The following is a 27,622-nucleotide window of genomic DNA, read 5'->3' on the forward strand; positions in this document are numbered from 1 at the left end:
AACCACTGCGCCACTGTGGCTCATGCTGTTGACTCTTCCAGGAAGGCTTCAACAGTACCTTCCTCGGGCCGCAGTACATCCCAAAACCTGCAACTAGCTTAACAGTAGGTCTTGCTCTGATTAAACCTTGTGCCGGGTTCCAGCAGACTTGAAGCAGTGTTCTTAAAAGTTGTGGTCGGAATTGGATTGGCTATTCAGAAGGACCCTTGCAATGGGGGTTCTTTAAAGCAGGGGTCTCCAACCCTCAGGCAGTGGACTGGCAGTTTCTGGTACACCAGACACCATCAGGTGTCCATGATGGTATCTGGTGCACCAGAACAGCGAAGCCCAAAATCATTCCCCCAAGCCCTATCAATTCATAGAAGAACCTTTCTCCATAGAACCGATTCCAGGTGCCCCAAAAAGTTGGGGGCCACTGCTTTAAGGGAAGAGGGGGAATATGCAGAAATATGGTCATTTTGTGTGAAAGACTGCACGTGATCTTAATCAGCAGGCAAAAAAAATGAAAGAACTTCTGTAGTACGCTTTATGTCCCGGCTGTCTTAAGTGGCACAGAACCGCTTTTGGAAATTATTATTATTATATATGTATATATATATATATATATTTCCAATCCACACCCAGTTCAAAAAGATGCAGCTAAACTTAAAAATTGGATGAAGATTAAGGACAACTATTTTTTATGAAACAAACGTGGCCAGATTTTGCTGGCTTTAACTACAAGGTTGGATTTATGCACCCAAAATGTGCTGTACGTTCCGTTTAGATTTGAGAATTCGGTATTGTTCCATTGATTGATGTCGGTTCAGTTACAATCCAGATGTTCTTGTTCTTTTGCCTGCAGTGTGCTCTCAACATCTGGGTGCCATCAACATTTTTAAGCAACGATTGGCTTTTTATTAGGAATTGCCAGGGAATCTCCCTTCTGATTGCTGATACTCGGTTCATGTGAGTTTAATGGGTTTTCACGAAAAGTACTTTCTATTTACTTTCTAAATAACTTTCAGTCCTCTAGCATGTGCTTTACCATGCTTCAGCTATTATCAGCACCCAAAATCTCAAAACTATCAGCAAAAATAGGCCGCAGAGTGAGCTCGAGATATTTGAACCATTCCATATAACTCGTTAAGGGAATTGTGGTCCAGACATCGGAAGTTCATCAGGGTTTCTACCCACTCATTACAGGAATAAATCACAGCTACCACTTGAACACAGTTGAATCTTTCCTTGGATTCAGTAATATTTTGGAGCTGAATCAGATTCCTGTTTACTGGAATAGCAAAAGGAGCATCTCTTGGATACAGCTGTATGAATAGTTTAGGCTGGCCAGTTTGTTTGTCTTTTCGCTATCTTCCCAGCTTACTTTTAGGTTCCTGAGCCAGGATAAATTCCTACACAGGCTACCCAAAGTTGGTTTTGATCTCATCTCTGAGCAGAGCCTTCGATGAAGAAGTAACTCCAGTAGAAAAGATGCACAAGAGGTTTGGTGCATGTCAGATTGAGCCAGACCTTTGCAGTTGGGAAGGCTGCTAGATCAATCCTGGGTCACATTTGGGTGGGATCGAGTTGCAGAGGCATGTGGGGTGTCCAGCAGCGTCATTCTGTCGAGAAACCACCTTGTGCAGCCCTGACTTCAAAGTCTCAGCAACAATTCTATTCTGTCAGATAAAAGACTATGAAACATAGGATTTTGATGACCAAACCTGAATAGTTGTTCTGCTGGTCAGATGTTCATCAACAATGATTAAGTTTGCTACGCCCTGGAAAGCTTACAGTCTGCTTTTCATAGCTATCATATCAAGTGTACCCAACTATTCCACATCTTCTCTGGAATAGACAAGATTTTACATACCAGCTTCCTGAACAGCCATAGTTTGTGAACCAAGTTGACTTCTGTAGCGGGAGCCTGTCTGTTATGTCACTTTTTATGAAGCCATCAGCTACTTTTGTTCTCCCTGATGCTTCTGGTCTGGCTAAGGTCCCCGATACTGTGAGAAGATGTAGATTCTAGGAAAAGAGATCTACCGGTATCTATCCAAACTATGAAGTGAACAATTGAAACCATGCAGAATCTTCTATCTTCAGGTGGACCATATCCTCCCTCCCTCCCTCCCTCCCTCTAAAACCTGCCTATTTGTCCTTCCTTCCTCCCTCCTTTCCTTCCTCCCTCTCTTCCTTCCTCCTCCCTTTCTCCTTTCCTTCCTTCCTCCCACTTTCCTTTCCTCCCTTCTCTGTCTTCATCTGTGAACATCCTCTGTACTAGACAACTGAGAGGGAGGGACAGTTGATGGGAGGCATTTTGATGATCAGGACTCTTTCTCTTATAGAATAGAATAGAATAACAGAGTTGGAAGGGACCTTGGAGGTCTTCTAGTCCAACCCCCTACCTAGGCAGGAAACCCTATACCACTTCAGACAAATGGTTATCCAACATCTTCTTAAAAATTTCCAGCGTTGGAGCCTTCACAACTTCTGCAGGCAAGTTGTTCCACTGATTAATTGTTCTAACTGTCTTCCTCTTTCTGTTTGAACTCTTAGCCTGTGACATAAGTGCACTCACATTTGACCATCTCCCCCCACCTTCTTGTCAAGTGAAATCAAGGATTCTTCCTCAAATGCATTCACAGAATTTTTTTTTTAATTTGATTTATATGCCGCCCTTCTCCAGAGACTCAGGGTGGCTTACACTGCGTTAAGCAATAGCCTTCATACTTTTGTATATTTATACAAAGTCAGCTTATTGCCCCCACAAACTGGGTCCTCAATTTACCTACCTTAGAAAGGATGGAAGGCTGAGTCAACCTTGAGTCTGGTGAGATTCGAACTTACAGTAATTGCAGACAGCTGGTGTTAATCACAATGCTATCAATCTGCTGAGCCACCAGGCCCTAAATATATATAGGTAGTCCTCCACTTACAACAGTTCATTTAGTGACCGTTGGAAGTTACAACAGCCCTGAAAAAAATGACTGATGACTATTTTTGTCACTTATGACAATTGCAGCATCCCTATAGTCATGTGATTTACATTTGGATAGCAATAGCAATAGCACTTAGACTTATATACCACTTCATAGTGCTTTACAGCCCTCTCTAAGAGGTTTTAAAGAGTCAGCATATTGCCCCCAACAAACTGGGTCCTCAATTTACCTACCTTAGAAAGGATGGAAGGCTGAGTCAACCTTGAGCCTGGTGAGATTCAAACTTACAGTAATTGCAGACAGCTGGGGTTAATCACAATGCTATCAGTCTGCTGAGCCACCAGGCAGAGAAAGAAAGGGCAGAGTTAGCAAGGATTGCGTAAGGCAGGGGTGGGCAAATGTGGCCCTTTTACAACCTGTGGACTTCAACTCCCAGAATTCCTGAGACATTCTGGGAGTTGAAGTCCACAGGTTGTAAAAGGGCCACATTTGCCCACCCCTGGCATAAGGAGTTCCTCGGGCACATTAGGATTTGCAGGGGGGGGGATTAGATTTTTTTTTTAATCCCATCTATTATTTTTTTTTTTTTAAATAAATAACTCAAGGCGGAAAACATACCTAATAGTCCTTCCTCCTTCAATTTTCCCCACAACAAATAATCCTGTGCGCTGGTCTGGTCTGAGAGACCGACCGTCCTAAACTCACGGTTTCTAAGTTGGTGCTTTAACCAAGAGACCAAATTTAATTTAAGGTCTAATTTAATTTTAACCGGCATTCCTTGAATAGCAGTTCTATCGTGAGACCCGGCATATCTCAAACTAGGACGAAAAGGCAAGTTGCTCTTGAAACGAGATGGAGCCTTTCCAAGTCTTAGGCATAGATATAATCATGGTTTAGCTCAGTGGTGGGATTCAAATAATTTAACAACTGGTTCTCTGTCCTAATGACCGGCTGGGTGGGCGTGGCCAGGGAGTATGACAGGCAGCACTCAGCCTCCTGCACTCCCCTGGGAGCAAAAACAGGCTGCGGGGGGGGGGTGACCCCCCGTGTCTCATTTTGGGCCTAGTAGGCCTCCATGCAGCCTCCTGGGAGCAAAAACGGGCCGCAGGGGGGCCGTGCCACACACACACCTCGCGCCCCATTTTGGACCTAGTAGGCCTCCCTGCACTTACCTGGAAGCCAAAACAGGGCGCGTGGGGAATCCTGGAAGGAGCGGGGCAGGAAGGGGTGGGGCCAGCCAGCAATTTAACAACCGGTTTGCCCGAACCAGCTGAATCCCACCACTGGTTTGGATGTTGATTAGCCATGAGCCACCCATTTCCTGCCTAAGCAGAGCGATGGACTAGAAGATCTCCAAGATCCCTTTCAACTCCATTATTCTATTCTATTCTATTCTATTCTATTCTATTCTATTCTATTCTATTCTATTCTATTCTATTCTATTCTATTCTATTCTATTCCATTCCAATTCCAATTCCAATTCCAATTCCAATTCCAATTCTAATTCTATTCTTCTTTGATAGTGAAGGGAGTTATGGGCCGAGGCATCAGAGAGAAAGTGAAAGTTTACACAAGGAAACCATAAATGTCTTTAAGGAAGGAATATACGATATACAGAACTGGGCTGCTGTAGGGGGAGGATAAAGATCATGATGGCTTTTGTCTAAATAGTTACAAAACCTTTTTTAAAAAAATTTAAAACTCTTATTTTTATACCCAGCCTCTGAAATACAGCGAGCTATAACACTTAAATATATGTTATGAAACCCATAAACATACATGGAGTTATATATCCACTTACAGCTCTGTTAAAGTAGTATTGGTGTTTTATTTGCTTTGGTCTTAATAAATGACTAATTGCTGAGATATCCTCTGTCCATTTTATTGCTCACTGTTGCATTCCATTGTTTAGAATAATGGGAGAGCCGAACTGAATTTCTTGAAATGCATATTTGGGATTCCTGCAGAGCTTTAGTAGAATTGCTGAGCGGAGGAGATATCTTCAGCCTAGCGCCGAAAAATACAGAATTTGCCTTCATTCGGCAATTAAGTTTTCCAAGCCAAAGCTCAGAAAAGGCTGTTCCAGTGAAGATCATGATAAGGGGGTGCTTAATTTGGGCCCGAGACATTCAGCGTTCTTCATTTTGACAAGTTTCCATTTTTTTAGCGGCTTTTTCCATATCGGATAAGCCCAACAACCATGTTACTGCCTTAACAACCCCAGGGATTTCCTTAATAGCTGTGGCAAGAAGGGTTGTAAATGGGACAAAATAATCATTTAACAACTATCTTGCTTAGCATTTAGCAATGGAAATTTTGGACTCCATTGCAGTCATAAATCAAGGACTACCGGTATGTTGGAATATTACGTTTTAGCGAGAAACCCACTATTAAATTATTACATTTTAGAGAGAAACTTGCTATTAAACTTGCAATGTAAAATTTAGCTGCTAAGTTTTTAACACCCTGAATCTTTCATCTTACCAATTGGCCTTTCTTTTTGCCTAACTTCAATCCTGGGTCCGGAGTGGAAATAAGTTAAAGATGCCACATTTGTGTGTTAATGCACTGCTAATTCATTTCTTTAAGCAACAGCAACCCTACTCCAAGAAAACCATATTTGGCCCATTTTAAACCCCCATCCATTTGTGCTCCATAAAACAAGACATTTCTTAAGAAAAAAGATGACACGCACATTTTGTGCTCTTGCCAAAGGTTAACCATGAATAGAGAATCGTTTTTATTTCATTTTGCTGATTTTAACAAATGTTCTATTTGTATTTTAAATAGGCCACAATATCCTTTTAGTTTATGACTGCAGTACTGCACAATCTAAATTATTTGCATGTCTTTTCTCTGGGACCTGCACTATTGCTAGATTAGGAGCGACTCTGTTAATAAGATTTCAAATTACATTCCTCTGTTGCCATTTTGATGCAAATGAGTTCGTTTCTATTTTGTTTGCTCTTTCGGTTTTAAATATTTGGTTGCTAAATTCAGCTGAATGCATCAGAAAGGACTATTTTTTTTTTCCCCCAAGGTAGCAGGGATTGCCGTGAATAAAATATTGCTACAGAGGAGAGGGAAAATCTCCATCGGGATTTAAACAGCTTTAAACAGAGGTGTAAACCTTGCATCGCTCAAAAAAAAATAAAAAAATGAGAGAGACTTTACTGAAGCCAAATGCAGAATACTTCATTATCAGACAGAAAGCAAGCCGAATATTTAGCAAGAACTTGAATCACTTTCATTGTTTTGACTGGCAGAAATACTGCTTAAAAGAAAACTACAGACAATCTGCTTGTCTGATGAAGATGATGCTCATTGTGTCTTATTATAGCCCTTCAGCAACTTTGCTGAAGTTCCCCGGTCATTTGCGACTTTGTTCAGAAATATTCAGAAACTTGGATAGCTGTATAATGTAGCACTTGGGTTAGAAGCACCAAGGCACTTCTGGTTTGAAAGGCTTAGCTAGTGACATCACTGTTGCCTGGGGGACACAGATTAACAATTTAATGGATTAACAGAGTTGGAAGGGACCTTGTAGGTCATCTAGTCCAACCCCGCTGCCCAAGCAGGAGACCCTGCACCATTTCTAACAGATGGCAGTCCAGTCTCTTCTTGAAAGCCTCCAGTGATAAAGCTCCCACAATTTCCGAAGGCAACTTCTGTTCCATTGTTTGATTGTTCTCACTGTCAGAAAATTCCTCCTTATTTCCAGGTTGAATCCCTCCTTGTTCAGTTCCCATCCATTATTCCTTGTCTGGCCTTCGGATGCCTTGGAAAATAGGTTGACCCCCTCCTCCCTGTGACAGCCTCTCAAGTATTCGAACACTGCTATCATGTCTCCCTTGGTCCTTCTCTTCACTAGACTAGCCATGCTGAGTATTTGCAACCATTCATCATATGACACCCATAAAATAAGATAATCTTGTCATTTTTTTTCTCTGGGCACACTGGCACACATTAAAAATGAAATTCTGTTGCCTGCTTTCAAAAGTGTACACATACATAACACACATATAGACATGCTATATTCATACATATCTATATAAAGGTAAAGGTGCTAGTCATTCCTGATTCTAGGGGGTGGTGCTCATCTCCGTTTCTAAGCCGAAGAGCCAGTGCTGTCTGATGACAATTCCGTGGTCATCTGGCCGGCATGACTAAACGCCGAAGGCACACGGAATGCTGTTACCTTCCCACCAAAGGTGGTTCCTATTTTCCTACTTGCATTTTTTACGTGCTTTCGAACTGCTAGGTTGGCAGAAGCTGGGACAAGTAACGGGAGCTCACTCCGTTACACGGAGCTAGGGATTCGAATTGCCGAATTGCCAACCTTTCTGATCGACGAGCTCAGCGTCTTAGCTACTGAGCCACTGCGTCCACACATATCTATATATCTACCCCCTAACATATAAATACATATAAATATTAATCACTGTCCATCTTCAATACATAGTGGAAAGAAGAAGCTTGAGAGTTCACAAGATTTATACTGTATGGAACAAAATTGTGACTGAATCTGGATGTTCTGCTTCGGATACCATGATGCCCCCTCCCAGAAAGTAACAAGGAAAGCAGGTCATGAAGGGGATGTGTAGTTGGGGGCTCCTTTCTTGTCCCCAGCTGGAGTGAAGGACGGGAGCTCAACCCCGCCTCACGACAGCACTTGGGTCTCGAACATGGGCTTGCTAAACTCCAACCCAGCATCCTAACCATGCGAGCCACCGTGCTCCTTGAGAGCTGTATTTCGAAGCATAAACAGGTCTGTTGAATTTTGCCTCTCTCAGCTGAAAAATGGCATAACGGCAGGGAAGAAATGGCTTGGTCTTTTGGTTTTGTCCCAAAGGTGCTTTTTCAAGAGGCAACTGGACTTTTCTTGCTTTTTCTTGGAAGACATTTCGCTTCTGATCCAAGAAGCTTCTTCAGCTCGGACCGGATGGTGGGGAATGGAAGGATTTATATTCCTTGCAGACAGCTGGTCATTTGCATCCTTTTAGAGGGACGTTGAAGCACTTGGAGGTTTATCTGTGTCCTCAGGGTCACCTGAGTGGTGCTCCTGGTTCTTGTAGTCTGCAATTTCTTTTTCTGGAAATCCGTTCCTACTCCTTTTTTTCCCCTTTGCTAAACCGGGCGGGGGCGTGGCCAGCGTGTGACGCATCTGGCCCGCAGGCCGCAAGTTTGACTGCCCTGTTTTAGAGGGTCATTGAAGCACTTGGAGGTTTATCTATGTCCTCAGGGTCACTGGGAGTAGTGCTCCTGGTTCCTGTTGTCTGCAATATTTTTTTCTTCTTCTCTGGAAATCCATTGTTACTCCCACACCATTCCAGCGGTGTTCATCCCAAATTGTATAGCTAAAAGTCTGTAGAGATTCTCAGTCATCCAAGCCGTGGGAGCTTCATCACTTTCATTTTCATTTTCATTTCATTTTATTAAATTTGTATACCGCCCTACTCCCGAAGGACTCAGGGCGGTGAACAGCCATAGAATAAAAGATATAAATACAAAATTTAAAATAGAATAAAACAGATTAAATAATTTGGCTGAATTTTAAAACCCCAATAATTTAAAACCAAATTTAAAATTTCCATTTAAAAAGGGGAAAAAACTTAGGTCAGGCCAGCTTGATGAAATAAGAACGTCTTGAACGCGCGACGGAAGGTGCGCAGATCCGGGATCCGCGGAGACTTTCAAGAAGAGATTGGACTGCCATTTGTCAGAAATGGCATAGGGTCTCCTGCTTGGGGGGGGTGGGGGTTGGACTAGATGACCTACAAGGTCCCTTCCAACTCAGTTAATTTGTAATCTGTAATTCATGGTTGTTCCAAAAGGCGCTTTTTCAGGATCTTGTGTTTTTTTTTTTTCTTTGAAGAAAAAGCACATTTTCTTTTTCCTGAAAAAGTACCTTTGGGAACAACCATGACCTGGATGACTGAGAATCTCGTTTTGGTTTTGGTTTTGCTGTTGCCACATTTTTGCTCTGCTTTGGCTTTAGATACCGGCAGCTGCAGCTCAGCACTGAAAACAAAGTGGCCGAACTTCTCCACCAGAGCAAACTCAAATCTTTTGAGAGCGAACGAGTGCAGCTAATCCAGGAAGAGACCTCCAGGAACCTCTCCCAGTGTCAGCTGGAGTGTGAAAAGTATCAGCGGAAACTAGAAGTATGTAAGAAAGCGGTTTTTGGTGGACTCTCACCCGGGTCACTTAATAACAATTCGGTAGACAGAACCAAGGCTGTGCTTTTTCTTCTGGCATGTAGGGAGAAGTTTCCTACCCTGTTTCCCCCAAAATAAGACATCCCCTGATAATAAGCCCAATCAGGCTTTTGAGCTCATGGCGATAAGGCCAAGCGCTTATTTCAGGGTTCAAAACAATATAAGACAGGGTCTTATTTTCAATTACAGGTAGTCCTCGACTTATGACCACAATTGAGCCCAGAATTTATGTTGCTAAGTGAGACATTAGTTAAGTGAGTTTTGCCCCATTTTAACGATTTATCTTGTCACGTTTGTTAAGTGAATCTGTCTTCCCTGTGGACCTGGCTTGTCAGTAGATTGCAAAATATGATCCCATGATCTCCGGACGCTGCAAGCGTCATAACTATGAACCAGTTGTCAAGCATCTGAATGTAAATCACATGGCCACGGGGATGCTGCAATGGTCGTTAGTGTGAAAAATGGTCATAAGTCCCTTTTTTCAGTGCTGCCGTAGCATCGAACGGTCACTAAATGAACTAAGTGCAAGATTACTTGTATTAGTAATAGATGAAAAAAAAAATCTAATGGAGATTCTTAAAATTATGCTTAGCTCAAAGGAGTCACAGCTGCATGCATTTCACTGAATTTCTAAGTTAGGGGTGTCAAACTCAATTTCATTGGGGGCCGCATCAGGGCTGTGGTTGACCTTGGGGGGACTGGAGTGGGCATGGTGGATTGGTTGGGTGTGGCCAACTGGGTGGGCATGGCCAGCTTGAGGCCACTCCCCAAACTGCTGGCCCGATGTTTCCTCTTTGCACTGGATAGTGTTCTGCCCCAGCTACAGACCCCAAAGAACGCAGCACACACAAAGTCCGTTCAAACCTTAGTTTACTAAATAAACCAGTTTTTTACAACAACAGCTGTTAATTAACTGCATTAACAGCTGCCAAGAATTCAAAGAATAATAACTGAAAACTTACAATGGTTGGCAGAATGCCCAGAAGCAATTTGCAGGAAGCTGATAAGATAAGCAAGACAAGACAAGACACGAAGGTATGTGAACGAAGTTGTTCCCTGCAAATTGCTTCAGTCGGCGTTCCTCCTTAAATAGGCTAAGGGAGTGGCCAATTAGCCCCAAGTCTTACTCTCGAGGAGACCTCCTCCTAAGGAGCCACTCCTGCAGCTCTGTGCACCCGTGCATCGAGAAGAGGCTCCTCCTCTTCGTCCTCTTCACTTAAGGGAGCTTCTGGAGGTTCTGAAGGCCCTGGCTGAATCCCCGCCTCTGGCACCACATCTTCTCCAGCCTCCTCATTGTCCGACTCGAGTGCCAGCTGCACAGGCTGCTGGCGCAGCACCACACCAGCCTCCTCGCTGTCTGAATCAGCTACTAGCTGCACAGGCCGCATACAGGCCACAACAGGTAGACCGGTCCAAAGCGACGTGGGCCAGCCCCTTACATTTACCAGGATGGCCTTGCAGGCCAGATTCTACCACATTGCGCGCCGCATCCAGCCTGCGGGCCTTCAGTTTGACACCCCTGTTCTAAGTGAACATACAGGGACACACCCTTTACACGAGACAAAATGAAGCAGAATACTTTCTGAATTTTTTTACAAAGTAAATCTGACCAGTGCAAAAGTTTGAATCCTCCTTGCGTCAGAACTCAGAAACAATCATATGGCGGCAGATGGCAGCTCTTAAGAGCCGCCATCCCCCATAGATTCAGGTAGTCCTTGAGTTACAGCAGTTCATTTAGTGACCGTTCAAAGCTACAACAAGCACTGGAAAAAAGTGACATCTAAGTAAGCTTTTCACACTTACACAGCATTCCCCGTGGTCACTTGAACAAAAATTCGGAACAAAAATTTGGATGCTGTTTATGGACGGTTGCAGTGTCCCAAGGCTGTGATGATCACATTCTGCGACCGTCCGACAAGCGAAGTCAACGGGGGAGAGCCAGGTTCACTTAATGGCCGCCTTACTAGCTTTACCGCTGCAGTGATTCGCTTAACAACAGTGGTAAGAAAGCTCGTAAAATTAGGAGGGGGGGATTCACGTAGCAGTTTACTAAGAGAAATTTTGGGCTCAATTATCTATGGAGATTCTCAGTCATCCAGGACATGGTTGTCCCAAAGGTGCTTTTTTTCAAGAGGCAACTGGACTTTCTGGTTTTTCTTTGAAGACGTTTCGCTTCTCATCCAAGAAGCTTCTTCAGCTCTGAGTAGATGGTCGGGAAGAGCATCCAAGAGCTGAAGAAGCTTCTTGGATGAGAAGTGAAACATCTTCAAAGAAAAACCAGAAACCCCAGTTGCCTCTTGAAAAAAGCACCTTTGGGACATTTGGCCTCAATTGTGGTCATAAATCAAGGACTACCCGTACTTCATTTGAACACCAAACAGTATATTTCATCCCTTATTAAATTTCACTTTTGCCTGGCATGGTTAAACAGGCCTCCATCTCGGAAAGCTTGTTTACATCTCTCCATTTCTCCACTCGGGTGCTAATTCAAATTACAAAGCCTTTAATCTTTCCGGATCAAATCTTTTGCCTCTTGGCCTACCTAGATCTTTGTCAGATACAGTCGTTTGCATGGCTCATTTGGGCCCAGCACCCATACCAAGGACAATCATTTTCCTATTTCTTGCAAATTTTACTTTTGCAGCCCCTTAGAAAATAATTGCGGAGAGGAGGGAGTGGTGGAATAAAAAGTGAGACTCTTTGTACAACTTTATTCTGTTTCCCAGAGAGCTGGCATTTATACCGAATCATGCTTTTTAACACAGCCCGAGACACTTAATCCAACTTTAAAGTTAAAAAGGACTTGACCTAAGCTTGCAAATATTTGAATTGAGTGTGCATTTCTTTATTTCCTCAATGATTTATTGCTCTCTTAACTAACTTCCTTTTTTTAAAAAAAATAAATAAATAAAAATTCTTAGGTATTAACGAAAGAATTCTACAGTCTTCAAGGACTGAGTGAGAAAAAAATCTCGGAACTTCAGGCACAGAATTCTGAGTACCAAGCAAGGCTTGACACGTACGAAAAACTCGAAAAAGAACTCGATGAGATAATAATGCAAACGGCCGAACGTAAGTCCTTCCAAATTATCCTTTATGATTCTGTCTTGGAATATATTTACAATCTAATGGCCGTTAATGAGATTGGTATCATTATAAATCCAGGAATGTTGAGTACCCATTCAACATGCAGCTGTATACAAATGAATTAGCATAAATATGTATTTTATTGCATCTTAATTAGCAGCTTGAATATCTATCGCCTTTTGAATATCTCCTAAAATTATTATGTTTTCTTTCTCTCTCTCCCTACCTCTCCCTCCCCCCCTCCCTCCCTCTCTCTCTCTTTGTCTCTATTTCTCTCTCTCTACCTCCCTCCCTCTCTCACTACAAGGGCAAAATGGTGATGGGTTGCTCTTTTCTAACACATCTCTCTCTTTCTTTCTCTCTCTCTCTCTCTCTCTTAAAAAAAAATCCTGATTCCCCAGGCATGTCAGCTCTTGCTCTCTTTTTCAATTTGTTATCTCTCTCCGTGACATCTTTTGGAAAGTTTACTGTGAAAGTTGTTGCAGTAAAAAAAAAAAGAAGAAGAAGTAGTGCTGAATTCTACAAGTGTCTCTGATGGCAGTAAATTTTAACTAAAGGATTTTCTCTATCAGCAACAGAATTGTCTGTTGCTGTGAGCAGTACCAGCGCTTCTTAAACCGGGATACGTGTGTGCATATTTGCGTGTGTTATGCATGGAATTCCTCTCCTGTGCATACAGCCCTGAATAAATAGGATGGAAAGATATATCTTGTAGGGGAGTCATTGCTTTGGGTCTAGGCACCAACTTCGTTTCTCGCCTGTTGTCTGGTTCATCGACTTATCAGAACATGGAGATTCCATTCGTTTATTTTAAAGTCTCCATTTGTTCTAAAATAGCAGCAAGAAGTCGAGATGGATGGGTGGATGGATGGATGGATGGGTGGATGGATGGATGGATGGGCGGACAGATGAATGTTTTTGAATGAATTCCATGAACTCAAATCAGGTTATAATAGATACCATTAAGGTAAAGGTAAAAGTTCCCCCTGCACATATGGGCTAGTCGTTCCCAACTCTAGGAGGTGCTGCTTATCTCCATTTCAAAGCCAAAGAGCCAGCGCTGTCCAAAGACGTCTCTGTGGTCTTGTGGCCAGCATGACTTAACGCCAAAGGGGCATGGAACACTGCTACCTTCCCACCAAAGGTGGTCCCTATTTTTCTACTTGCATTTTTTACGTGCTTTCGAACTGCTAGGTTGGCAGAAGCTGGGTTAAGTAACGGGAGCTCACCCCATATCACGGCACTAGGGATTCGAACCTCTGAACTGCCGACCTTTCGATCGACAAGCTCAGCGTCTTAGCCACTGAGCCACTGTGTCCTTGAATGGATGCCATTAAGATTAGACAAAAGTAAACATTTCATTCACTTAGTCCTTGGTACTCTCCAAATTTGGTTGTTTGTCTGCAGAATATTTTGTTACCAACCTAAAATTAAATTATCCTTCTTAGTTATTTCAAAGTTTAGATATAAAGTGATATGGTTTCTTTCTTTTTGCGTATGGTCATTGATATGAATGTTGGTCATCTTTCATGAGTAAGATTTGGCAGAGGAGATCCTGGGAAAGGGGAGAGTGTTATGGGTACGTCAGAAAGACACCCCAAAGAATATGGAGATGAGAGATGTCTACCTGGGTCCTTCAGAATGATGGTGTTGGCAAGCCCAAATCTGGTTTTATTTGTCCAATGACAAATCCAAGAGCTTGTAGTGTATATTCCTTGCAAACAGCTGGTCATTTGCAACCTTTTAAACGGTCATTGAGGCCACTTGGAGGTTTATCTGTGTCCTCAAGGTCACCTGAGTAGTGCTCCTGGTTCTTGTAGACTGCAATATTTTTTTTTCTCCTCTGGAAATCCATTCCTACTTCCACACCATTCAAAGGGTGTTAATTCCAAATTGTATAGCTAAAAGTCTGTAGAGATTCTCAGTCATCCAGGTCAAGGTTGTTCCAAAGATGCTTTTTCAGGAGGCAACTGGACTTTCTTGTTTTTCTTTGAAGCCGTTTCGCTTCTCATCCAAGAAGCTTCTTCAGCTCTGACTGGATGGTGGGGAATGGAAGGATATATACTCCTTGCAGACAGCTGGTCATTTGCATCCTTTTGGAGGGACGTTGAGGCCACTTGGAAATTTATCTGTGTCCTCAGAGTCACCTGAGTGGTGCTCCTGGTTCCTGTAGTCTGTGATTTCTTTTTCTGGAAATCCATTCCTACTCCAACACTATTCGAAGGATGTTCATCCCAAATTGCATAGCTAAAAGTTTAAAATCGCATAGCTAAAAAAAAACATGACCTGTATGACTGAGAATCACTACAGACTTTACTAAGCTCCTCAGATTTCTCATTCGGGCCTGCAGAACGAGTGATTCTCTCACTCACCTGTCCTGCTTTTTGTTGTGCCCTGAAAGAGGTGACTGCAAGCAATGTCTTACCTGGTTCGGTTTGATTGATACCAAAGGTCTGTTTCGGATTAGCTTTTAGCAGCCGCATGGGGTATCCTTCCTGATCCTCCGTAGGGATTATTCACTTACCAATAAATAACATCACGGAAAGGGTATTCACGGAATGTAAAAATTCAGATCGCATACTTGCCATTCTTTTTATTTTTCTCTTTTCTGCAGGCAGCTAATGGGAAAGCTCATCTGCTCCCTGGCTGGTAAACAAAGAGATAACCCTAACACCGATACACGTGTCAATTTTCTTGCTTTTGAGAGGCTCTCTGACATTCTCAAGCATTTAATTTTGGGGCACGGGACTGGCTTTTTGGAAAACTTTTTTTCGAAATTGCTGGACAGGTGGAGCTCGGCTTACGGCCACAATCGAACCCCAAATTTCCGTTAATCAGCGAGTTTCGTTTGTTAAGTGAGTTTTACCCCATTTTACGACCTTTCTTGCCACTAAGCCAATCGCTGCGGTTGATAAGTTATTAACCCGGTGATTAAGCGAATCTGGCTTCGCCAATGACTTTGCTGGTCGTAAAAGGGGTAAAAGAAGATCATCAAAGGGGAATCAGGTGACCTTGGGACCCAACAACGGTCATTAAGTATGAACTGGTTGCCAAGCATCTGAATTTTGATTGCGTAACCCTTGAAGATGCTGCACAAACCATAACTGTGAAAAATGGTTGTAGGTCACATTTTTCAGTACTAAATACTGAACGAACTGTTGTAAGTTGGGGACTACCTGTATTTCCTTTGGGATCATTCCCAAAGGTGCTTTTTCAAGACGCAGCTGGACTTTCTGGTTTTTCTTTGAAGACGCTTCGCTCCTCATCCAAGAAGCTTCTTCAGCTCTGACTTGGATGAAGGGGAATGAAATGGAAGCTGAAGAAGCTTCTTGGATGAGAAGCGAAACGTCTTCAAAGAAAAACCAGAAAGTCCTTTTGAAAAAGCACCTTTGGGACAACCATGACCTGGATGACTGAGAATCTCCATAGACTTTGGGGTCATTGATAAAAGGGATAATAACGATAAAATGAATCAAGGCAAGTAAGAAACATAAAACTTTGGCTGCACAAGTTTTAATCCACGTCAGAAGGGCAAGTTTAAGGCTTCAGGTTATGCATTCATGATCCTAAACACCCTGAGATCTTGGCATCAACTTGAGTGCCTGTCACGCTACCTTGCCCTGATTAGGCCTGACTATGATAGTTGTATTGAGGCTGTGTAAAGGATTTGAGGGAAGCTTTGGTAATCTGGAGGTGTGTCCCAGCTCTTCTGAGCCACAAAAGGCCAACCCAAAAGTGTGTGGCAAGTGTGAAACTAACCAAGGAGATTAGCAAATTAGAACTAAGGAGAAAATTCCTGACAATGAGAACAATTGCAGGTAGTCCTCGAGTTACGAATGGAATGGAACCTGCCCATTCCATTAGTAACCTGAGGATTCGTAGGAGTGAATCTCGTTTCTTGAAAGGGATCACTCCCCCCTTTCACCCACCCATTTGCTAATCAAATGCGAGGCTCATTAAGTGCACATGAGGTATTTGGGGGGGGGGAGGAGAGGCCATGGGGGGGGGCTACTGATGGAACAGGCCACCTGCCTAAGACCACCCGAGGCCTCCCCGACCCACTGAAATACCTCATGCTCCCCACAATTGCTTCCCCTCCCCAATCTGCAGCGCAGGGTTAGTTATGTTGTGAAGATCTAGCAAGCAGTCTCCTCTCCAGCATCATGCGTTCGGGCCTCCACAAGCCTTCCCCCGGCCTGTTGCAGGCCGAAATAGAGCCTCCAGGGGCCGGATCCGCTCCTCAGAAGTTCCATTTCAGCCACCAAGGTGCCAGGCGAGGCCTCTGAACAGCCGAACGGGGGCCCAAGACAGGGACAATAACAGCAACATAGTTGGAACGGGCCTTGTAGGGGACTTGGAGGTCATTTAGTCCAACCCCCTGCTCTTGGAGCTTCTGAGGGGGCGGATCCACCCCTCAAAAGTGCCATTTCAGCCAGCAAGGTGCCAGGTGAGGCTTCTGGATGGCCAAACAGGGCTTCTGAGGGTGGATCTGCCCCTCAGAAGCTCCATTTCAGCCGGTAACGTGTAGGACAAATGTTGCCGAGCCTCTCCGGTTGTTCGTAAGAGCAAACAACTGCCATGGCGCTGCAAGATTCATAGTTTGGGGCCTTGTTCTGAAATACTAGGGGCGCTGATTGCATAACTTCGAACATTCGCATAATGCTTGTAACCCTGGGGTTACCTGTATCCAGTGGATAATTGTGGGTGCCCCAACACTGGAAGCTTTTAAGAAGAGACCGGACAGCCATCTATCAGAATTAGTATAGGTCTCCTGCGAGATCAGGGGGTTGGACTAGAAGATGACCTCCAAGGCTCCTTCCAACTCTGTTGCTGTTACTGTCCCTATCTTGGGCCTTCCGACAGACAGCACCAGTTCTTGGGGGGCTTCAAGTAGAGATCCCTGGAACTGAGCTTGGGACCTCTTATTGGCAAAGCCGGTCTTGAGCTTGGGGTTGACCCTTTCCAGACAGAAGCATTGCTTGGGTTTCAAACCAGCAATGAAGTTTTATTTCTGTCCCAGCAAACCCTCTGAAGATGTAGGTATCTTGATGACTAGAGCGGGGGCTCCCCAACCCGCCAGTCCTGTTGAGAACCGGGCCAGGCAGACGGTGGGCTAGCGCGGGTGAGAAGCTTCATTTGTGTAAACTAGGGGTCCTCAAACTTTTTAAACGGGGCCAATTCACGGTCGCTCAGACTGTTGGGGAGGGCGGATCTGCTGGGGGGGCGTAGCTAGGTGGTCATGTGATTGGGTGGGTGTGGCTAAGTGGTCATGTGACTGGGTGGACGTGGCCAATTTAGCAGTCCATTAAACAATACACACAAATTAAACTTTTTCATTTCATTTTTCATTTCATTTTATTAGATTTCTATACCGCCCTACTCCCGAAGGACTCAGGGCGGTGCACAGCCAAACAATAAAAACACATACAATACAAAATTTAAAAATAGAATAAAATCAAATTAAATAATTTTGGCCCCGACAAATTTAAAACCCCAAACTTTTAAAACCAATTTAAAATTGAATATATAAATACTAAAAGATATTTAAAATTTTAAAAATCTTTTATAAAAGAGGGGGAAATTTAGGCCAGGCCTAAACACTTTAATGTGTTATGCTCCTGGGGGTGGAAAGCAGGTTACGGAAGGGATGTGGCTGCCTTGGGGGTGGTGAGGGACTTCTGTTTGTGTGTGTGTGTGTGTGTGTGTGTGTGTGTCCCTCCCTCCCTCTCTGGAGGCTGGAGAAGGCAAAAATGGGCCCTTTTTTGGCCTTTTGGGGCCTCCGGGCATCCTGTTTTTGGCCTCCTCAGCCTCCAGAAGGTAGGTGGAGGCTGGCGGGTAGGTGGGGCGATGTGGGCAGAGCAGCCTCGTGGTCCTGCGTGGGCTGGATTAATGGCTTCGGCTGGCCGTATCTAGCCCTCTGGCCGTACTTTGAGGACCCCTGGTGTAAGCGGTGGGCGCACGCGTGAAGTCATCCCCTCTCCCCTCTCTTCACTGCGGCCGCTGCAGCTTCGCAGAGCCGGAAAGGTTGGATGGACTGAAGCAAAGTAGATGGACCTAGAATGGCTAAACTAAGCTTCTGACAAAGCTATGACTTCACTGTCTGGCTTCGGGGAAAAATCACTTCATCAGCCTCCGCCCTCGTTTATAAAATGGGGCAACTAATTAATCTCCTTGGGCAATTGTTTGAATGCGGTCCAGTTCCAAGAGATTCCTTAATTGCCGCAACATCTCTATTTCCTTCCGACGCTCTCCGCCGAGACAGCCATTTCTTCTCGTATTCTTAGAGCCCACGTTGGAGTCCTGGGTCTGAGGGTGTGAGGAAAACCAACCTTTGAGTTTCAAAATATTCATAAATAATGTAAATGGGTTCAATATTCACGCCGTTGGCTTTTTTTTTTTTTTTTTTAATTTATCAGGAAGCTTATCAGAATCAGCTGTGTATTTCTGCTCTTCTTCTACCCGGGTCCCATCTTTCAATGCACGCTTTCAAATCAAAGGGACGGCTGCCAAAAAGATATTTTGTCCTGTACATTTTGTACTTGTGATGATTATCCTTTTTACTGTGTATAATTATGCTTTTGCACAGGCTGCCAGGAAGAATAAGAACACGCACTCCCAGGGCAAAATGGTGCTGGGTTGCTCTTTTCTAACACCTCCCTCCCTCCCCTCTCTCTCTCTCTCTCTCTCCCTTTCTCTCTCTCACACAGACACACACAAACACTCATACACACAACTTTTCAAAGGGAAGCAACTTACATCTCTTTCTCTCTTTGTTTTTCTTTCTCTCTCTCACACTCTTTTTTTTCTCCCTCTCTCTTTTTCTCTTTCTTTCTCTTTCTATATTCCTTTCTCTCTTTCTCTTTCTTTCTCTCCTCTCTCTCTCTCTCTCTCTCTCTCACAGACACACTCACACTCACACAACTTTTCAAAGGGAAGCAACTTACATCTCTTTCTTTGTTTTTCTTTCTCTCACTTTTTTCTCTCACTGTTTTTCTCTCTCTCTCTCTTTCTCTTTCTATATTCCTTTCTCTCTTTCTCTTTCTTTCTCTTTCTCTTTCTCTTTCTCTCCTCTCTCACACACACATGCACACAGAGACACACTCACACAACTTTTCAAAGGGAAGCAACTTGCATTTCTTTCTTTGTTTTTCTCTCTCTTTCTCTTTCTATATTCCTTTCTCTCTTTCTCTTTCTTTCTCTTTCTCTTTCTCTCCTCTCTCTCTCTCACACATGCACACAGAGACACACTCACACTCACACAACTTTTCAAAGGGAAGCAAGTCTCTCCAGTTGTGGGAGTGGGAGGAAGCCCTTATTTTGTCTGGAAAGCAAAGCAGCTTTGGCCAAAAGAGGCCAGAAGCAATGTAAGGGCAGTGACAGCCCTGCATGACAAAAATAGATGAAGAAGCCTATGATGTTCAACCCTCATACGGTTGTTACAACCTGTGGACTTCAACTCCCAGAATTCCTGAGCCAGCTGCTGTCTCAGGAATTCTGGGAGTTGAAGTCCACAGGTTGTAAAAGAGCCACATTTGCCCACCCCTGGATTAGAAGACCTCCAAGGTCCTTTCCAACTCTGTTATTCTGTTCTTGTTCTTACATAGCCACTCAGAGTTACCCTGTGGTAAGATGGGCCATCAATAAATTTAATTTAATAAGTAAATATATTGGGGGAAAGCCAGATTTCTCTCACGCTCACTGCCTTTGAAGAACACACTTCTGCTAGTTGCCGACTCCTCTCTTCAGGAAGTTATTTCAAAGAAAGAGGCTGCTGCCAAAGAAGAAGTAAATGACACCTGCATGGCACTTAAACCAAGAAGTAGATCCTTTCCCAGCCTGCTCTAGCCCTCTGGGTCACATAATACGTTTGTGGTTAGGAGTGTGTGTGTATATGTCTGTCTCCATGGGTGCGTGTGTGGGTTTCTAAGTCAATAAGGGAAGAGGAAGAGGCACAACATTTTTTTTTCTTTTCACTGGCATGGAAGTCCTTGTGTGACTGTTCAGTGTGTCCGTTGTTTGCACCAAAGCAAAGTCGGAATTGCAGTTTGAAGGATTCCTAAGGGAGATGAACCAGGCCAAGGGAAGTCAGTACAAAAGCAAATGGGCAAGGAGGAACTTAGATTTTATGCCTTTTCTCGCTTATTCCAAGCCATGAAGGATGGATGATGGATGGCTTATAAAAATGCCTCAAGGAAATAATTAAGAGATAAAGAGAGAACCATCAGTCATACTGCCGTGACTTCCCATTGATTGTAAATTAATAGGCCGCCAATGGTAAAGCTTGATTCAACATTGTATTTGTTCTTCCTCCTTTTGCAAACTTCCTTTTACTGTGTTGACCTCCTGATCTTCTTCAACTGCACTTTTTAGCCACTGTTTATAGAGCCTCGTGTAAAAAATAAATAAAATCAAGCAAATTGATCATCAGTTCCACTAATCTTAATCTTTGATCTACACAGCCCTGTCACGTTATCCAGAGACGCTGGGGTTCCTCTTCTTAAAAGTGGTTTTCTGATGGCCTGTTTTGTATTTTTCTAGTTGAGAATGAGGATGAGGCAGAAAGAGTTCTGTTTTCCTATGGATACGGTGCCAATGTCCCTACAACAGCCAAAAGACGGTTGAAGCAAAGGTAAAGGTGATGTCAGCTTCCATGCCAGTCCCCCCCCCTCCAAAAAAAACCAAGGGAATTTGAGGAGCTTTAACAAGGGAGAGAAAGTATGCCCATTTCTTTGAAATCAAGGTGCATCCTGACCATCCAAAGTCAAGTTATCTTGACACTTAAAACAGATGAACTCAATATCTGCGTCCTGCGAATTAAAATTTCAACAAGGCAAGAAACCAAAGTTACAGATTTACATTTTGTCTTTCAAAGTCATCCTGGCTTAGCGAGTTGTGGCTTTGGCATAAGGAGGTTGGAAAAAACAAAAGGACAGAGTAGGTACATAAGAGAAATTAAGAGAGAGAGAATATCACGCAGTGCCATCCATATGAGACCATTTTCAGCAAAAGCCAGAAATATTTATTGCTCCTTTTATTCTTCGAGATTTTTAGGCTGTCAGAAATACTGAAACATACAGTAGTGGCCAAAATTGTGGAAACCTTTTGGGAAAAGTGTATTTTTGAGGTTTGACAGCTAATAACACCACTTTTTTTTAGAGTTTCAAAATAATCACATTCGACTGCTAGAATGGCCTGGGAATAGCCCAGACCTTAACTCAATTGAAAATTGATGGAGCCGACTAAAGAAACTTGTTAGTCAGAAGTGACCCAGCAATAAAACCCAGTTAATAGAAGCAATCATTCAATCTTGGTTTCACATTATAACAGCTGCAGAACTAAAAGCCTTAGTTCACTCCATGGGAAGACATTGTAAGGCCGTCATTCATGCTAAAGGTTACCCAACTAAGGATTAACTGACAGGGGTGATCATTTTTGTATATCTCGTTTTTTCTTTCTGTTTCACTTTTCTTCTTTATACTGTAACTGCTATTCTAATAGCAAATCCTTCATAAAAGTTATTGCATTACATTCTTGATTAAATTATCTTTCCATTGATATATAATTTTATGGTACTACTCCAAAAAATATGGTGTTATTAACTGGTTGTAGAAAATAACACTTTTCCCAAACTTTTCCACAATTTTGGCCACTACTATAAATATTGTATTTATGGTGTATTTGGTGGAAAGTATGTCCGATTTGAGTTTCTATACTAGCAACATTCTTCCCCCCCACCCCACCCCCTTTGTGGTCTTGTCTCCAGCAATGGAAAATGAACCCAGTGTGGAAAAAAACCTACATTTCCAGATGGTAGTTCAGCAGTAGCGCAGGTAACATGTTGTCCATCCACACCTGAAGTTGTGTTCCATATTCTGCCACACCTACCTCAATAATTCATCAGTCCCAAAGCCATCTCCCTGCTCAATCAAAATTAAAGATGTGATTGTTAGATTGAGAGCCAAAGGAAGGCTGCAGACAATTTAACACAGAAGTTAAATATTATTCTGTTAATTTCAACCCGTTTCTCTTACCTCATTTGGGGCTTGTTTGTTTTTTCCTTCTGTCTTCTGAGGCATTAGCTGTCTTATCTAGACTTGGTGTCTTCTTAAATCTCATAATTCTTCTTTCCACCTCTTCATCCAAGATATTGATTTTAAAATATATATATATATGGAAAAGCGAGTAGGCCATAAGTGAGTTTTGTGGCCGCCTTGATGTCCCTCTCTGGTTTCATGAGGAGCCCTGGATGAGCACAGTTTTTAAGCCAGTTGTGTGTGTGCACGCTTGCATGCCTCCAACCCACACTTAATTGGCTTGCTAATAAGCATCTCATAGGGCACTTTGTCAAATGCTTTGCTGAAGACATAATGTAGTTTGTCTGCAGCATTAACGATCTATTAAGGAAGGTGGCTGATCAACGGAGGAGATAAGCTTAGTCTGACTAATACTTAGCCATGCTGACTTCTGCTAATTGCTTAGGAAGATCTGGGCACTGGATTGTCTAGTCTACGAAATTCTACAACAATTCGTTTGTATAAAGTTGTTGGCAGTGAAAGGTAACCCTGCTGCCTTTTGGGAAGAATCCTGGGAACCTAAAGCTGAATTGGATAAATACACGTGCACAAAACTCTGCTGATCTCTTACAATTTGGAGCAGGATCGGTGAGATATTTAACGCATTTCCTCGCCTCCTGGCTTTGCTACAACTTGCAAAAGTCTGTGCAAAATGCGGCAGTGATTTTAGAGGCCCTGAGGAAGCGCCTGCTTCCCCCATATGAAGCGTCCTTCTTCAAAAGTTCCTACTCCACAAAAAGAGTTTCAGGCGGACTGTATTTTTGAATCAGATATACCGTATTTTTCCGACTATAAGATGCACCGGAGTATAAGACGCACAAAGCTTTCGAATAGATAAACAAGAAAAAAAGGGGGGGGTTGCCCTCCCCGGGCCCCAGAAGCACTCTGCTGGCCTCCCAAACCCCCTGCGTGTCCCATTTTTTGCAAAAACGGGGCCTGCGGTGGGTTTGGGAGGCCTGCAGAGTGCTCCTGGGGGCTGGGGAGGGCAAAAACGGGCCCGTTTTTGGCCTCCCAAACTCCCCCACATGTCACTTTTTTGCCCTCCCCAGCCCCCAGGAGCACTCTGCAGGCCTCCCAAACCCTCCGCAGGGTTTGGCAAAAACGGGATGTGCGAGGTAGGGTTTCAGGAGGCCAAAAATGGCTGTATTTGGTATATAAGACTCACCAACCTTTCCACCCTCTTCTGGGGGAGGGGGGGGGGTAGGAAGTGTGTCTTATACTCCGAAAAGTATGGTAGGTCCTTTGGTACGATGGTTCCTAAACTCTCTTTCTCTTTCCGAGATCTCTTTGCATTGGTGAGAATTCAGAGCCATCCGTGGTAATTTTGCATGCTTCCCACAGCTACCCTGGCTAGTGGGAGTCTTCCACTGCAGCATAAAGCCAGGCGAAGCCATCCTGCAACACTTCACAAACTATTTTTCATCCCAAATTCTCAGTTCCCATTCCCAATTCCTCATCTGGAATTCTTGACGTTTCAACTATACGGGTTAAACGTCAGTTTGCAGGGTTTTGTTTTTGTTTTGTTTTGTTTTTTTTTCAAATGTTACTGCCATGACTGGTTAATGTAAGAAAATATTGATTGCAAAAATGGGTACCTTAGTTTAAAACCTTCATGAAAACTAATAATTCACCAGGTGCATTATAAATAATAGGGCACGATAGATGGGGCTTAACGCTAACGAATGGTTGTCTGTCTCGCACTCACATCCTCTCCTCGTCCTCGGTCTTTCACAAATTATCTCAGCCTTTCATCATAAACAGTCCAATCTGTCTCACTTTTTCACTTGCAACATATCTGCATAAAAAGACATATGCATCAACCAAAGATTGAAAACAAACAGACGTTCTTCTAAGTACACACTACCACTCATCAACCTGGTTTATTTGTGGGTCTCCAAACAGCCCAGTTGATTCTTAAAAAAAAAAAATAAATACCTTATCACCACCCAGTTTATACTTTCTGGCATACATTTTTTTTTTAATTCACCATTCAACCTAAACATTCATTTCCCTGCATGTATTTATCGGCTATGCCACAGAAGATCAATCCACCCTCATTCAGATGTGCTTTGTGTTCCACCTTCCTGTTATTTTACGGACGTACAGTACGATGGACCTGTCTTTCTTCCATTTCATTGTTTAAATCACATCTTTTACCACTGACTCCTGTAGTCCAAGTTATCATCTTGCATACGCCATTAACGTAACCAGATAGGCCCAGAGACAGAATAACGGAAAGGGACCTTGGAGGTCTTTGAGTCCAACCCCCTGATCAAGGCAGGAGACCCTATACCATTTCAGACAAGTGGCTGTCCAGTCTCTTCTTAAAAGCCTCCAGTGATGGAGCACCTACAACTTCTGAAGGCAAGCTCTTCCACTGGTTAATTGTTCTCACTGTTAGGAAATTTCTCCTTGGTTCTAGGTTGCTTCTCTCCTTGATTAGTTTCCACCCATTGCTTCTTGTTTTGCCTTCAGGTGCTTTGGAAAATAGGTTGACTCCCTCTTCTTTGTGCCAGCCCCTCAAATATTGGAACACTGCTCTCATGTCACCCTAGTCCTTCTTTTCATTAAACTAGACACGCCCAATTCCTGCAAACATACTTCTTATGTTTTACCCTCCAGCCCCTTATTCATCTTTGTTGCTCTTTTCTGCGCTTTTTTCAGTCTCAACATCTTGTTATAATATGGTGACTAAAATTGGATGGAGTATTCTAAGTGTGGTCTTACTAAAGCTGTATAAAGCGGTATTAACACTTCACACAATCTTGATTCTATCCTTCTGTTAATGCAGCCTAGAATTTCATTGGCTTTTTTGGTGGCTGCCACACAATTCTGTCTCATATTTAAGTGATTGTTCACTAAGACTCCAAGATCCCTCTCACAGTTATTGCGATTGAGCCAACTTTCACCTAATCTGTACCTGTACGTTTAGTTTTTCTTGCCCAAGTGTAAAACTTTATTTTTCTCATTCATTTTGTTAGATAGAGCCCAGTGTTCAAATCTTTTGAGATCCATCTGGATCTTGAGCCTATCTTCTGGCTATCCCTGCCTGTTCAGTGTCTTAATTTTAGACTTTCCCTGCCTATTATAGCTTGGGTCAACCCATGCTTCTATACAACACTATTTAATAGGACTGAAGACTTTAGTCTCCTTCCCATCAATGGTATATGCCACTTTCCCTGTGAGTGTTCAGGACCACATCCAGGACTTGGCCACAATGCCAGAAGCACAGTTACAACCGAGCTTTCTTTTAGGGTGTTCACACTATTCTTCATAAAAAAAAAAGATCTCTGCTCTGGAGACTAACTAGCAAGCTAACAAAATATTTCTCATCAACTCAGAGGGACATGGAGGCGTTATCTCACAATCCAGATTCCCCCAAGTTTTCCATTTGAAAACGTACCCTCTCCTGTCCTGCGGTGAATTCGATAACTGGTTTGTAATTGTTGCTTTTAGCTGTAAGACATGCTCTCCTCCCAATAGCTTTTTCTCCCACCTCCCACCCAGCAAGACTGAACCTCCCTTGCATTATCTTATCAAGTAGGATTCCAGTTAGACCTAATTTAGGATTAACTTTGAAAAAAAAGAAAGAAAGAAAGAAAGAAAGACATCTTTGCTTTTAATTCCCCAAGTATAAGCAATCCTGTCATCCTAATTAATTAAGTTTGATGGGAAATAAATCTGACATATGGCAAGCTGATTTATTTGGCTGGTTTTGTCTGACTTTTCTCTCTTTCTCTTTCTCTGTCTCTTTACTAGATTCGTGCTAGCGCTGAATAATAAAACCCTATCTGTCCCTGTCTAACAAATCATATTTTTCAAACTGTTGAAAGCTCTGCTTGTCCAGGGAAACTAAAACCAGTAACAAACTTCCCCTCTTGTTTGTCTACGGTTATTTGTCTATTTTTTTTCCTTTCATGTTTGACACAGAACATTTCATTTTTAGGATGTGCTGCAGTGCAAACCTGTGGCTTACATGTATTGAGCCTTTCTTGCTCCAAGGATAAGTAAACAGATCCCAAAGTGGCATAAATGCTCCCTTTCCTGTACATACTCCAGTCTTGTACCCATTCCAGGCGACGTATTGGAAACAGAAAACCATTTTACCCCTGCTTGACTGAAGCGGAGCATATAATGAGTTCATTTCATGAAATTCGGTCTGAAAACAGCAGGGATTTTTTTGGCTGTGCGTTTTGGTTGTTTTGTGTGTAACTTTCAGCTAAAGAATTTTTTTTTTAAAGGGGAAAAAACTCCGCCCTCTTCTTATCCGCTTGCACTTAAAAAGGATTTTACAGTGTCTGAATCAGCGCAGGAAAAATGTTGGAAAACCTGCACTGTTTTTTCTCAGTATCCCTTTGGGTTATCTTTTGTGGAGGGCTTTGGTGAGCTTCACACTGAATAAATTCAAACGGACACCATCTAAGACAGAGCTGTGATTATACAATCCTGTTAGAAAGACAGCTTCATAAGTCAATTACTTTTAAAAACAGCATTTATTGGATAATAAATTATTTTGGGTGGTTACAGGTTTTCCTTTTTTTATTGGCGTTAATGAAGACATTCGTGAAAATGAAAACGGAGCTTGACTTCTAGACCTGGGTTTTCCCCAACCATGGCAATTTTAAGACAAGTGGACTTTGATTTCCAGAATTCCCCAGGTGGGGAACTTTGGGGGTTGAAGTTCATGAGTCTTAAAGTCGCCAAGATTGGGAATCCTGTTTTACAAGGACCAGCCATTTTATAAAATAAAAATGTAAAACGGGTCCCAGATTTGTCAAGGGTCTTTTTTTTTTAATTTGTGGGGGAGTCAAGCCCCCATCCAGGCTCTCCTGGGCTGACACCCCCCCCCCACTTCTCCTTTCCATCTTCTTCCCAGAGGGATTTTCCCAGCTCAGGCTGGGTTCCAGTTTGCAGGAAGGGGAAGATGCTTTTACTAGGAGATCTTTTCCTCTGGAGCTTGCAAAGAGTTTTCCTCTGAGAAGGGAAGGGAAGGGAAGGGAAGGGAAGGGAAGGGAAGGGAAGGGAAGAGAAGAGAAGAGAAGAGAAGAGAAGAGAAGAGAAGAGAAGAGAAGAGAAGAGAAGAGAAGAGAAGAGAAGAGAAAGGGGAGGGAAGGGAAGGGAAGGGAAGGGAAGGGAAGGGAAGGGAAGGGAAGGGAAGGCCATCTCACATCAAAATCCACCTGTGTCCTGAAGTCCAGGCTCCAAGCCTGATAAAATCAAAAAGATTGTACTTTCTTACCACAGTTACCTGGTTTTGGATACTCCCTTATCATTTCCTTCCTTAAAGCCCTCACCTCCCTGAGTGAAGGTTGCGTCATTGAAG

The 27,622-nt window shown here is 43.1% G+C and overlaps 1 protein-coding gene across 1 annotated transcript in view; it reads left to right on the forward strand.

Moving 5' to 3' along the window:
• PIBF1 (progesterone immunomodulatory binding factor 1) overlaps positions 1-27,622 on the forward strand; it is a 100,578-nt gene that overhangs the window by 47,293 nt on the left and 25,663 nt on the right. The window contains exons 11-13 of the mRNA XM_070942831.1: positions 8,920-9,085; positions 12,061-12,211; positions 20,765-20,855. Of these exons, the coding sequence (XP_070798932.1) occupies positions 8,920-9,085; positions 12,061-12,211; positions 20,765-20,855 (408 nt within the window). The remainder of the gene's footprint in view (positions 1-8,919; positions 9,086-12,060; positions 12,212-20,764; positions 20,856-27,622) is intronic.

The sequence above is a fragment of the Pituophis catenifer genome, unplaced genomic scaffold (genome assembly GCF_029215685.1).
Source record: "Pituophis catenifer annectens isolate HBS135680 unplaced genomic scaffold, rPitCat1.0.hap2 SCAF_4, whole genome shotgun sequence".
In the NCBI taxonomy this organism is placed as follows: Eukaryota; Metazoa; Chordata; class Lepidosauria; order Squamata; family Colubridae; genus Pituophis; species Pituophis catenifer.